Here is a 14120-nt window from a genome sequence, read left to right as displayed (position 1 = left end):
CGAGGCTCCCAGCCCCTCACAGGAGCCCTCACCCAGGCACTCTCAGGCGTGCCAAGACCTGGTTTCTTTGCCGCACTCTCTCTGGCTCAGTGCTAGGGGTGGCTGTCCTCGGTCCAGGGACTTAAGCCCCTGTCCCTAACCGCCTCGATTCCCACCATTTCCCCCCAACATCCTTTGCTCTTTTTGAGTACTTTCAACCAGATTCCAAGTTAATGCTGGTCCCCAGTTACAGGACACTCTCGTGTTGGGGTATTACTTTCCAATGGGTCGCCTCTGGTGGCTCCCTCCCCCTTTTGTTTATCTTCCGATATCAGTCCGATGTTCCCACTCTGCTTTAGCTGCCTACTGGTGTCTTCTGCCCCCGTAGAGATCCAGAAGTGTATAATTCTAATCTCAGGCTGATTTCATGGGTGATCAGTGTTCTTTGGTAGGTAATCAGCTCACTTTAGGGTACAGGTTGAAACGGCGCCTCATCCTAGTTCCCTGCCATCTTGTCTCTGCCTCTTTTTATTTTTTTGGATGTCTATTAAAGTAAGCTGTAAGCAACGGTACTTTCCAACCCTAGATAATTCAGCAACCAAATGATTAACTAGAGTTCAACATTTACTTATGGTTTCTTTTTTTCCTGTTGAAATACTTTACATAAAGCAAAATGTACAAATCCTAAATTAATTAATTAATTAAAATAAATAAAATCTAATTGACACAGTATGTCTAAATATTCTAGTGCAGTGCTTGAACATGGTAGGGGTTCTAGAAATAGTGATCGCTCTCCCCCCAGCCATCTCTTTTCCTCTCTTCCACTGGGTTTCCTAATTTTCTTTTCCTTCCTCCCCCACAGATTGGCTTCTTCAAGCGTCAGTATAAGGAAATGATGGTGGAAGCAAATGGACAGACTGTGCCAGAAAATGGGACTTCAGACCCTCAAGCTGCCCAATAAGAAACTACCTACTATTGTCCCTTGGACCTGATATCCTCTGAGAAGTTTCCTGGCTCTCTTATTCCCACCTAAGTTAGGCCTACAGGGGAGAACTGTTCAACATGAGTGAGGCTAGGGTCAGGCTGCTTTCTCTCCTTGGGAGGATGCAGTGTGTCCACACAAAGTGCCTTGTCTGGGAGGGGCCATTTGTCTTGTCAAGGCTGTAACTGGAAACCTCAGAACAGGATCTGAAACATGCCCCTGGGTGGAGTTGGTTTGGATTTCTACTTAGAAATACATGAGAATAGACTCAAGCTCCAGTCTCTCTTGCTTCACTTGCTACCAATGATCTCTCCGAAATGCAGTACTAAACAAGCCACAATCCTCCTCTATCTTTAGTGACTCCCTATAATTTTCAGGTTGACATCTGAACTATCCAGGTTGGTGTTAGGATTGCAATTCCATTTCTGGAGGGTGGGCTTTGATGCAGAAACCATGATTTGCTCTGTGCTTCCCTTTCATCCTTATTCCTAGTAAAATAATGTCAGTATCAGCTTTGTCTCAGGAATCTCAGTCCAGATTTCCCAAATTGAACTGGGAACAAAATGTCTACACATTGGAATTTATAAACTTGGTTTTAAGGCTTTGTCAGCATTGCTAAATGGGAGGGAGGAATAGAATGCCAGCAGGAGTATTGCCCCAATGCCACTTTGGCTCACCTCGATCTAGCATCTCTCAGAGATCAAGAAACCCAGGACACTTCAATTTTTTGAGATTTCAGATATAGTGAATGAAAAAATTCTGAGACATAATTATAAAAAGTGTGTGTTTAAATGTTGGCCTTAACAAATTAACACATCACACAAAACCAATGTATGTACCTTTTTGGGGAAGTAAGTCAAAGATCTAAATTAAGGCCTTTTAGGGATATGGGTCTTGTACAGTGATGCCCGTGGTGTCCCTTAACCAATACTGGGTGGTGGCCAGCCCTGAATCCTGGGGCCAGGACAAGAAAGTTAAACAGAGGGGAGGTTATTACATCCCTATATTGGTGTAACCTGGCTTCTTATTCTACTCACTCAGTTCTCAAAGCTGTCACTGATGGGGAGCTAGTGGAGCTGTGGCAGGTGGGAGTGGGGCAAGAAAAAAGCCTCTGGTGGAAAGGTCATTTGAGTGAACCAATATACTGGTGTTTCTTACAAATCCTAGAAGGTAGGGAAGGGGATATTGTTTGCATATGGTTAGTGATTGGCAGGCACTTTGAACTCCTAGATCAGAGATCTGCTGCCCCCAGTATGGTCATAGTTACTATTATGCCACCCATCTTAGCATAAAGTTCAAAGTGGTGTCTGTTAGTGAGCTAGGTGTCAACACATCTCAGGTCATTCCCTGCCCTGGAGCGATCCCATTGTTGCTGCCACTTCCCAGGTGTTTGGTCCATGTGGATGTTCTAATTAGAAACACAGAAAGGGGAGGCAGTTGATCATGAGATTATAGGGGAAGCTAGAAAAAGACTCTTTACTGCCACAGAAAAATGTCTCCTTCGTTCATCATCACAGGGTCCACAAATCCCTTTGGAGTCTCCAGGATGGAATATTATGCAATAGGTTTAAGTAGGGCTCCAGATTAGACTTTAAGAGAATCCAGCTTTGGATTGTTGTTTTTCAAAATGTGTTCCATGTCGTCTCCTAAGTGCTGAGTTTTAGAGGAAAAAAAAATACAGCAAGAAAGAATTTTTAACCCATACAACACACACATTTGAAATGGTGACCTTCATAGAAATCTTGCTATATCCTTCATATTATCTTCCTAACAGTTGACCATGGACTCCAAGGGCTGCAGTGGGCTCTTGCGTAAAATGAAAGTAACAGGTGTTCTTTTCACATTTTTCCCTTTGCATATTTTCAGAAGTGCTATTGTGTTGCACTATATCCCTGAATCACAAAAGTGGGATAATGACTCAAAAATTTTGGTCGAAGGATAAAAATTAAGATGAAGAAGTAAAATGTTGCAACTTAGAATAATTTCATCAAAGTCAATATTGAATGAGACTCCAGTCCACATTTAGCATAGGGAAGTGTGAATGCTGGGATGAGTGATCCTGATCCAAAAATTAAAATACATCCAGAAAATATTGTACCGTTGAAACTGGATTTTATTGGGTCAGATATGTATTTTTTCCTAGGCTGTTGTCCATTATGAAACTTTGTTCAATAATGGCATGAAGCTATCAAAGCTTTTGTGTCATTTTGAAACATGGCATAATGAGCTTTCAGATAAGGCAACAAAGATTTCTTAGAATGACTGTAACAGGGGTGCCTGGGTGGCTCAGTGGGTTAAAGCCTCTGCCTTCTTTGGGACGCCTGGGTGGCTCAGTTGGTTAAGCGGCTGCCTTCGGCTCAGGTCATGATCCCAGCGTCCTGGGATCGGTCCCACATCGGGCTCCTTGCTCGGCGGGGAGCCTGCTTCTCCCTCTGCCTCTGCCTGCCACTCTGCCTGTGCTCGCTCGCTCTCTCCCCCCCCCCCTCTCTCTGACAAATAAATAAAATATGATAAAAAAAAATAAAGCCTCTGCCTTCGGCTCAGGTCATGATCCCAGGGTCATGGGATCGAGCCCCGCATCAGGCTCTCTGGTCAGCAGGGAGTCTGCTTCCCCCCCTCTCTCTCTCTGCCTGCCTCTCTGCCTACTTGTGATCTGTCTGTCGAATAAATAAATAAAATCTTAAAAAAAAAAAAGAATGACTGTAACAGGGGGAGGTGCAAGATGGTGGAGGAGTAGGGGACCCTATTTCAACTGGTCCCCTGAATTGAGCTAGATATCTACCAGAGCACTCTAAACACCCATGAAATCAACCCAAGATGTAAGATTACACACTTCTGGATCTCTATGAGAGCAGAGGATCATCAGTGGAGAAGTACAGAGGAGCTGGGAGTGCACGGACAGATATTGGAGGATAAACGGAAGAGGCAGGCAGCCACCAGAAGTAAGCCATTGGAAAGTAATGTCCAATGCAAAAGTGCCCTGCACTTGGGGACCAGTAATAACTTGGAGATCGGTGGCTGCAAGTCAGGAAAGGACGGATAACAGCATTCAAACAGAACAAAGGGAATTAAGGGACAATTTCTGGGACCTGGTGGCTGCAGGCATGGACCTACGGCAATGGTCCCAGGATGGCCACAGCTGGTGCCCTTCCACAGTCGACATCTGCCTGGACATGAGCGGGTCCAGTGCAGGCTTCAGTCGGTGGTCCCTGGGGCTGGTGGCTACTGTGGCTCATGAGTGTTTCTGTATCTTAGCCCTATAGCAAAGGAAGGATGGGAGATACTTAAAAGCTGGGGAACCTTAAAGTGTCTGAGACAGCAAAGATTTTGATACTGTCTCATTCACAAATCAGACTGCAATGGTTCTTGAAGCATATGAGGTCTATGATCCTATTCCTCTCATTGTGGGAAGCTCTGTTGGAGGACTTCTGCTCTTGGCTCCCATCACAGCCATCCTGTACAAGGTGACTGTTTTTATCCCACTTTCAATACCACCAGCATCTAACCCAAGCCCTCCAGAGACAGGATAGTAAAGTGGGAAGAGCTCAGACAATGGAATCAGGTGGGTCTGTGTGTACGTTTTGGCTCCATCCTACTCACTTTTTTTTTTTTTAAAGATTTTATTTATTTATTTGACAGAGAGAGATCACAAGTAGGCGGAGAGGCAGGCAGAGACAGAGAGAGGAGGAAGCAGGCTCTCTGCAATGCAGAGAGCCTGATGTGGGACTCAATCCCAGGGCCCTGAGATCATGACCTGAGCCGAAGGCAGAGGCTTTAACCCACTGAGCCACCCAGGCGCCCCTTGTTTCCTCATTTTTGAAATGACAGTCATGCCTATATTACAGTGCAGTTTAAGTGAGACAGAAGTGAAGCTAGGGTATGTGTGTAGGCCTGCCTATGAATTTATGCTTTTCTACTATAGCTTTTATGCATAACTGCTGTGCTTGCACACAGTAGATAATACACGATAGCTGTTATTCACATGAGTGTTTTGGCACACAAATACGAGTCAGCTTATTTCCCTTCTCGTCTTCTCTCTCAGCTTCTTCCTACTCCCAGCTTTCTTCCCTGCCCTCTTACCCAGCTCTTCTGATTTACTTCCTTTCACAGCTTGGCTTCTTCAAACATCAGTACAAAGAAATGCTGGATAACAAACCTGAAGACACTGCTGCATTTAGTGGGGAGGACGTCAGTTGTGAGGCCCCAAATTTGCCTTGTCCTAATAATTCACTTTTCTGTTTGTCTCTACCCCCATGGACTGGTCTTGCCTTTGCCTACAAATCTGCTTCCATGGGAAAATTTTCTATATAGTTCTGGGCTGGTCTGAGCAACTTATTGGGTGCTAAGCGAACTTCTCAAGGCATTGAAAGGTTTTTATATTTTAACATATTTGTCAGTTCTTCAGTAATAACCCACTTTTTCCAGAACCAAACATGAAGACAACATGAATTTTCATATATATAAAGAATTGTCGCTATGGCATGGAGCACTGGGTGTTATATGCAAACAGTGAATCATGGAATACTACATCAAAAACTAATATGGTGACTAACATAATAAAAATAAAAATAAAAAAAAATAAAATAAAAATTAAAAAAAAGAATTGCCTCATTAAATAAGGATGTTTATAACACATTCCTCTTGTATGAAAGAGCTCTAATTCAAAGACCTGAGTCCTGTTCTAGGAAGAACTGGGGCAACCTGTTTGTGGGCCTAGAAAACATTCTCTCACTTTTTTAGGTGACTGAGGCCTGAGATAATCTTTTTTTAGTGGTGCTATGATTAATATCAGGGGAGAAACCCAAGGAAGAATTCTATGTGTGTTTTCTCATGGGGTTCAACACAGGCTTCAGGATCCTTGGTAATGGCAAATGAGCAGACTGTCCTAGGAGTGGGGTGAAATGTCCTGAACTTGTTTGAACCATTATCTCCCTTGAAGGAGGTCCCCAAAGACTTCCAAAAAGGAACATCTGATGTCCCAGACCAATACAGAAGACACATTAAGAGAGGTCATAGAGAATGGCTGAAATATTCCAAATCTAAAATTAGGTCATGATGCCTCATGTATAGGGCTGTAGATCCTCTGTTTGGAATCAAGGTTGTCTCCAGAAAGCCATCATTCACAGATACTGTCAGTGTGTGTCAGGCAAAAAGTGATCTGCAGCCCAGAGTTCCCAGAGGGCCTCTGAGCAGGGCCTCATTTAAGTCATTTAATCTCTGAGAATCTCAGTTCCTCCTCTAGAGAAGGGGAACCAAAATTATATCTTGCTCCCAGAGATACTGTGAGGATTCAGTGTTATGTGAAAGACCTTTACAGCCCAGAATCCTAATTATTAATAGGTGAGAGGAAAGGAGTGGATGGGGATCTCCCACCTAGTCATCAAGGACATTCCCTCCAGGACCTCCCAAATCATGGCCTTGGGAAGAATAAGTAAAGCACAGACTGCACTGTGCGTCTGCACCCAGTAGAGCTATTCTGACGCACTCCCACCCCCACCCCACGGTCCCAAGGAGGCTTCGGACACATAACTTCCACCTTTATTGCACCTGGTGGCATCTTCCAGGGCCTCAGGGCTGTTCATAGCCGGTGGGCAAAGGGTTGACACGGGGATTGTGGAAAAGAGTGCGGTTGCCGTCTCCCCAGGAGTAGGGCTGTGAAGAGAGGGAGAGCAAATTGCCAGTGCGGTGCAGGCCGAGGGGTTCTGCGCCCACTCCGCCCCCCACCTCCACCCCCTACCCCAGCACCCTTTGTCCACCTGACCCTCGCTCCCACCCTGGGGCAGAGGCCTCAGACCAGCATACCTTGGTGCGGATACGGAGGTGGTGGTAGGGAATAAACTTAGGGCGTTCATGGTGGCCCGCGTGGAGCCAGGAGTTGAGGGTGCAGAGGGCTACACTCGGCAGTGCCAGAACAAAGGTCAGGAGGCGCCAGGTGTTGGCTGCAGAAGGAGGGGGGAAGCAGAGATGAGAGAGAAGTGGGGAGGCCAGGGCCTCTGAAGGTCAGAGTGGGAGCGTTGATCTGTGGAGGTGTCATTGGACCCTGGAAGGCCAAAGAGGTGGGAGAGGGGTACAGGTAGGCAAGCCACAGGATCAGATCTCAGCCAAACTCACCTCCTGCCCCTCCGTGGTCCCCCTTTGCTGCACTTGCCAAGCCCCGACTCAAGGACCTCAGAGGCAGAGCCATTGTGGTGGGTGAGAGAAGCTGGAAACTGCACTGTCCTTTCGCTCTCCTTCAGGGAGGCCTAGATTCTCCTCCCCTCTTTTTGGGCCAATCACCTGTTGAGTCTCTAACATGGGTGGCTATTTTTAGGGGTTTTCTATATTTAAAGTGAGGCCTTACTAGGCATGAGGTCTTTCTCTCTAGACAGCTGCTATTTGGTACCTCTTATTTTGGTAAGAGATGCTTTAAAAAACCAATATGCCATTCTTTTTATAGTTGCAGGGAGCTATTTCCTCTAATACTCTATTCCCGGTGGTTGGCACACAGTTGGTCTTTAGTGACTATGTGTAAAATGAATTAAGTGGCTTTTGAATGTCAGTTTTTTCATCTGTACAATGTATAATAATTTATACCTTAAATGAAGCTTATGAAATTTAAGTAAAGTAACAGGAATATGCACCTTAGTGTCTGGCATAAAACAGTAGCTCAGTATATGTATTAGTCACAGTTCTTTGCAAAGAACAGAACTCACTCTAATTGGTTTTAAAAAGATAAGCAATTGAAACTCTTAGGTAGCTCACAGTGTCTCTGGTATGGCCAGAGAGGCCAGTAATCTGTGCAGCCAGAAACAAACTATTCTGTGGGCCAGCTGCTATGAGACACCACCACAATTTGTACTGTTGGACTCCGGATGCCAAAAACTTCACCATGGAGCTCTGGAAAGCTGGATCCTTCTACCCTAACATCTTCTGGAAAGCGGGTTCTTCATGAAGCTTGCATCTTTGAATTGATGTCTTCTGAATAAGAGAATCATGTGCTCCCCAGTTTACAATAGCTAGGTCATTGCCTACGCTTTAGATTCAAGAAAGCCTGGGAAATTGAGTTCTGCCTTAAGGAGGCAGGAATTCTATCTTGGAGAAAATCCCCAAATATAAAAAGAATATTCCAAAGATACTGGGTAGTCATAGACTTGACATGTGTCTACTGTTAAGTATATTATTTCAATCTGAAAAATCTGATTACTTGGAGGAAAAAGAAGAAAGCTTAGTGAGACCTGTATAAGCTCTGTATCAAAGTAGGTCACTAGAAAGCTACATGATAGTGCAGGGCTAATTTCTGCCTGGTTCACTGTTCTGTCCTCTGTACTGGCACAGAACCTGGCATGAAGTTATTGTTCTAAAAATATGTTTTTATTGAATGCTTCAAACATGTTACATTAGTTAACCCTATATAAATGCTTTTGCAGGACTATAATCCAACAGGATGCCTCTAGCTTTGATCAGGCCTGGTGTACATAATATTAATTTAATATATAAAAGAAAAATGAATTTTTATATTTAATCTGAATATATAAAAGAAAAATGAGAAACATACATTTTTAGAAAGGGGGTCTGTAGCTATTCCTTCTGTTGGTTTGAAACTGAACACCAGCTTCTACTTAACTTTCTGAGGCTTTTTTTTCCCTGAGGCTTTTTTTTTTTTCAAAGATTTTATTTATTTATTTGACAGACAGAGATCACAAGTAGGCAGAGGAGCAGACAGAGAGGGAGGAGGAAGCAGGCTCCCTGCTGAGCAAAAAGCCCGATGCGGGGCTTGATCCCAGGACCCTGGGATCATGACCTGAACAGAAGGCAGAGGCTTTAACCCACTGAGCCACCCAGGCACCCCATCTGAGGCTCTTTTTTTTTCTTTTCAGCGTAACAGTATTCATTGTGAGGCTTTTTTTTTTTTTTAAGTAACCTTGTTGAACAGTCAAATGTTCATAGTGCTTCTAACTTATTCCAGAGCCCTTACTGAGCTATAATGGAATTCTTCCCATGATTGCTATTTCCCAGTTGGAATTTGGACTTGCTGCTGACAAGATGGGCCTTATTCCAGTACAAGTTACTTGGCATCTCCCTCAACATACAGTCCCCTCAGCTTACGATAATGGCTTTTGGAGAAAGCAAATCACCAAGAGTGTTTTTACTTGAAAACATTCTAGGCTCTCCTCTCTCCACTCAGAGTTTTGCTGGTCATAGCCAAACAATTGCCTGGGCACTCCCATCCCTTTGTCTCAACTTGGAAGTTTCCGTGAAGAATTTTTCTTGCTGGTACTTGGTGAAGGCCCTGAGAGATGCTGCTATCCTCTGCTACTGTTGCCTCCATGTGGAGCACCTGCCCAGTACTCAGCCTTACATTTAGGTAGTATGCACTTTCCTAGCTGATCTGTGTAGAGGTGGTGCAGAGCAGCTCCTTTGGTCTTTGTAGCCACCATTATTTCTTAAGGTGTCTCACATACAATCAAGTAATTGGGCTGCTTCCAAAGCTTCTAGTTTCTAGAAGTTTAGGTTTTCCTCTGTTTTAGGCAGGGGGGAGAACAAACTTACCAGTTGTTAAGTAAACCCCAGTGGGCAGCACCCCAGCCCCTTTTCAGACATGCCTCAGCTGTTGGTTGTGAAGGGTGTGGAGCAACAATTCCATGTCATTTTCTCTTGTATGTCTTTCCTGGGATTCTACATACCATGACCATATTGTCCAAAGCAAAGATCAGTCCAACGTCTAATCTACTAAATATAAATTTTGTTTATGGGGAGGCTTAAGACAGGATATCTGAAATTAGAATTGTCCCAGAAAGTGAGGATACAGGATATGAGTTAGTGAAGATGAACTGTGAAGGGATTTAGAGATAAGACAGAATCAGGGTGGAACTCACTAGTGGGCTAATGACAATAGGATGACAGGGTCTAAAAAGGGGTTATTAGCTCCCTTTGCCCTTGGAGCAGGTGAACCTTGTTATAATGGTCATCTATTTTTTGTGTGTGTGTCTCTGCCCAACATATGCCTTCTTCTGGTAATAACAACCTGGGTTTTCTTTCTTTCTTTTTTTTTTTTTAAAGATTTTATTTATTTATTTACAGACAGAGATCACAAGTAGGCAGAGAGGCAGGGAGAGAGAGAGGAAGGGAAGCAGGCTCCCCGCTGAGCAGAGAGCCCGATTCGGGGCTCGATCCCAGGACCCTGAGATCATGACCTGAGCCGAAGTTAGAGGCTTTAACCCACTGAGCCACCCAGGTGCCCCCAACCTGGGTTTTCTTTGTAAAATCACTACCGCTTTCTCATTTTCAGTTCTTAGTTCTGGTGGTGTTGACTCCATCCTCCAGCTTCAAGAGGGGCAACATGATCCAGGCTTAGACAAACCAGAACATTCTGTCCTCCTAACCACAGTATTGAGTTTGGTAGGGCTACATGTCCATGAGTCCCAATTTTGGGACTTATTTCTTGGATACTGAGATGTAGTAGTACTTCAACTGGACCTGGAGTTGCTAGAGCTTCAGGCTGGAACCTTAATATTGAAGCCAATACTGAAGCCATATTTCAGAGCAGACCTGAAAGACAGGAATAGATCAAGCCTTGTTGATAATATCTCAACCTCTGGATCGCAATGTACCAGAGTTGAGAAATGTCTGTACCCTTAGACATTTCAGTTACATAAAATGACCAAAAAATGGGGTTTTAAGTCTTCATTAATTGCTAAACATTTCTGTGAAACTACATCCTATTGCTAAATGTTTACCAGTGAATTCGTAATTTCTGTACTATGGTCTGTTTTATTGAAACTTTTTGCCTTATTTTGTAGATGAAACTTAATGGGCACTTGAAGTGAGTCCATAGTTACTTAAGATGAAATTAAATGAATAAAGTATGCATTAAGATGTAGTCCAACTTGCTAAAAGTTTAATGGTTGAGTCTATACTTTTATTTTCTTCTTGCATTTCATAATAATGTAACATCATACATAAAAATAAATCTATAACTATGACCTGATTTTTCTGAAATATGTATCTAATCCTGGGAACACTGAGGTTTTTAGCTGAGGCAGGCACTCTTGTGCTCAGCTGGTCTCATTAATTGTATAACTTGAGCCCAGGCTGAAGTTATACCACAGGCCAAGTGTATGGAGTTATTCCCATGAGATCTTCATCTCGTATCCTATGAGCTGTATTTACTAGGCCTGCTGGTAAAGAGATCCTATAATAGTGACTTATTAATCTCAAGTATTTTGCCATCAAAAATGCTGATTATTGAAGATAACTAGAAGGTCTTTTGTCACTATCACTGATGTTGCTAAAAATTTGATGAGATCATCCTGTAAATTTTTAGTAATCTCATTATTACAAATGTGTGGATGAAATGCACTGGACCCAAGTAAACAGTGTTGTTTTCAGTTGTTTTTCTCTGGTATCACTATAAAAATAACCATGGAATGATTGAATGGCAGGCACATGGACTAAGAAGACAAATATGATGTGATCATTTTGGTTAAATTTCCAAATATATCCATTTTGTCGCTTGAGAGGACAAGAAGAGTAAAAGAAACCCAAGTTTTAGGATAAAAGACTTGAGCAACTTGGGACGCCTGGGTGGCTCAGTTGGTTAAGCTGCCACCTTTGGCTCAGGTCATGGTCCCAAGATCCTGGGATCGAGTCCTGCATCAGGCTCCCTGCTCGGCGGGGAGCCTGCTTCTCTCTCTGCCTCTGCCTGCCACTCTGCCTGCTTGTGTGTGCTATCTCTCTCTCTCTCTCTTCTGACAAATAAGTAAATAAATAAAATCTTAAAAAAAAGAACTTGAGCAATTGGAAGTGGTTCCTTATTTAATTAATATTTATTGAGTATCTACTATGAGTCAAGCACTGTGCCTGAGTCTTGGCTCTCATGGAGCTCAGTCTACTAGAGGAGACATCCATGTGACCAGACAGTCATGATGGTTCATCATGGAGCTGTATGAGTTACCATACCAAGTATGATATGAGAGTTTGGGAAAGCTTTCAATGGAGTTGGGGCTCATATGATAAGTAGGACACGTTTAGGTCACAGAAAAGGGGGAAGGGCATCCTGGGTAGTTGGAAATAAAACAAGTGCAAGAGGCATGAATGCCATGGCCACTAAAGCTGTGGAGGTAGGACAAAGCCAAGTGAGAAGCCATGTAAGGTCTGCTGAAGCACTTGAACTCTATTTTATAGGCCATGTTGGGGGAAGGGGTGGCAGGCATGAATGCTTTTAAGCAGGGAAATGACATCAGATTTAGTATTGGAGTCTGGGGTTTAAGTGAGTACTCTAACTGGTGGATTATATGGGTGATGAACCAGAATGCAGAGACTGGAAGCAGGGGAGGTTGATTAGGAGTCTTTCATATAAACCAGGGAAATGATGACAAGAGTTTGCACTTAAGGCAGTAGCACTGGCAACTGAGAGAAGGGGACAAAGGTGAGAAGACTTTCTGAAGCGGAACAAATAGGATGTGGTGCCTGGTGGGACTTGAGCTACAGGAGAAAGAGGAATCAAGATTAGGGCTTAGAAACTGGATGACTGATGCTATTAGGGACAGCTATGCAGTCTGAATTCTCACAGGGTAGCTCAACTTTTTTTCCCCACTTTTAATAGCACACTGTTGGGAAAACCAACAAATAAAATGATTTTTTAAAGCACAGAGAAATAATTTATTGATCACTGATATTAAGATGTCACTTAATATCCTTGTCCATACTGAGAATATACCCATATTTCAGTAACATACTTTTGCTTACCATCTAAATCCTTCTGTAAACGGTGAAGTTGAGGGAAGGGAGAGGAATTCAGGAAAAACAAAACAAAGCAGAGCTGAGCTGAGCAAAGAAAACCCCCTCAGCATTTCTGAGGAAGACAGATAACAGAATAAGACTTTCATAAGGGTATGGATAGAGAAGGAAATGAATCACTGATCTACAGGTCTACCGCCAGGCTATCAAAGGGCTCATCTAGGACCACACCACATGGGTTCATCTGGAAAGGTTAGACCTCTGGCTGAAAGCTTTCCCACACTGAAGACCCCCATACTGCAAATGGCTATTCCTCTGTGTGCATCTTTTGGGTGATTGATCAAGTGGACATGCTGACTGACGCCACAGCCACACTCTAAATCCAAGTGTGGCCTTTCTGCTTAATGGAGCTTTCTATGCTGGATCATAAAGGAGGTCTGGGTGAAGCACTTCCCAAATTCAGAGCAGATATAAGGCTGCTCACCTGTATGGAGAAGCATGCTACTGGCTGGGAAATTCTTCCCACACTCAGAACAGGAAAACTTGGCAGCCATTGCTGCTTCTGGTTCATCTGTGGAGGGTGAACTTGGAGTCTGGACTCTGCAGGAGTCCCTGGGGCAGAGGGAGAGCTGAGGAAGGGGTGAGTGAAGGAGGAATGAGGGAGGGCTGATAAATACTGGGAACAGAAAATGGAGGCATAAGGGAGGTAAAAGGATGGTGTGGGGGAGGAGTCTGAAGAAGATGGGCATGATTAGAGGCTGGAGATTGAATGGGGTGGGAACATCAATCACTGTGGTGGAGGGGCAAGATAAAGAAAAGGAGGTCGTTGAAGGGACATGAAGGACCTGGGGCTTCTGCTCAGCTCTAGCAGAGGGAGGACTAGCAGGGCTAGTGTCCTCAGGTGGTGTCTGGGGCTTGTGACAAGCCACAGGGTGTTTGAGCTTGGTGCAGAGGCTGAAGGTCTCCCCATACTCCTCACACCTGTAAGGCTTTCCCCCTGTTTGTAGATGAATGTGCTAGGTGAGGGAGGTCTTCTGACTAAAGCTGTCACCACAGTAATAGCAGCAGAAGCTGCTCACCTGTGTGAATCCTCTTGTAGAATATCAGCTTCTACCCATCCCCAGAGCCTTCATGTACTGGGGACAGATGTAGGGCTTCAGTGCAGTATGCAGTATTTGGTGAGCCAGCAGCACAGAGCTGACTGTAAAGCCCTTGCCATATTCCCCATAGATATATATTCACCAGAGTGGATTCACTGGTGCTTAATGAGGCTGGAGCTCCCACAGAAGGTCTTGTCACACTGGGGATAATGACAGGGTCTCTCACTGGTGTGGATCTTTCCATACTGGATGAGGGATGGATTCTGAGAAAAACCCTTTTCACAGGCCCTTCACTTGTAGAGCTTATTTCTCTGGTGAATCCATTGATATTATCAGGTTGG

At 44.0% G+C, this 14120-nt stretch overlaps 2 protein-coding genes across 2 annotated transcripts in view; one reads left to right on the top strand and one right to left on the bottom strand.

Annotated features, from left to right (window-relative positions):
- Nucleotides 1-1474, top strand: part of LOC308359214 (integrin alpha-D-like) — a gene marked incomplete at its 5' end in the record, with an annotated part of 43756 nt that extends 42282 nt beyond the window's left edge. The window contains one exon of the mRNA XM_080830027.1: nt 842-1474. Within this exon, the coding sequence (XP_080686153.1) occupies nt 842-940 (99 nt within the window). The 3' untranslated portion in view covers nt 941-1474. The remainder of the gene's footprint in view (nt 1-841) is intronic.
- A 3106-nt stretch (nt 1475-4580) lies between these two features.
- COX6A2 (cytochrome c oxidase subunit 6A2) lies at nt 4581-7341 on the bottom strand. The gene is made up of 3 exons (XM_080830029.1): nt 7073-7341; nt 6764-6900; nt 4581-6613 (listed from the first exon to the last, which is right to left on the bottom strand). The coding sequence occupies exons 1-3, from the start codon at nt 7143-7145 to the stop codon at nt 6530-6532; spliced, it is 294 nt and encodes a 97-aa protein (XP_080686155.1). The 5' UTR covers nt 7146-7341; the 3' UTR covers nt 4581-6529.
- Between the last annotated feature and the right edge of the window lie 6779 nt (nt 7342-14120).

This window comes from Martes martes (genome assembly GCF_963455335.1).
Source record: "Martes martes genome assembly, chromosome: 18".
NCBI classification, from domain to species: Eukaryota; Metazoa; Chordata; class Mammalia; order Carnivora; family Mustelidae; genus Martes; species Martes martes.
The sequence above is the reverse complement of the archived record's forward strand: the minus strand, read 5'-3'. Positions and strand labels throughout refer to the sequence as shown.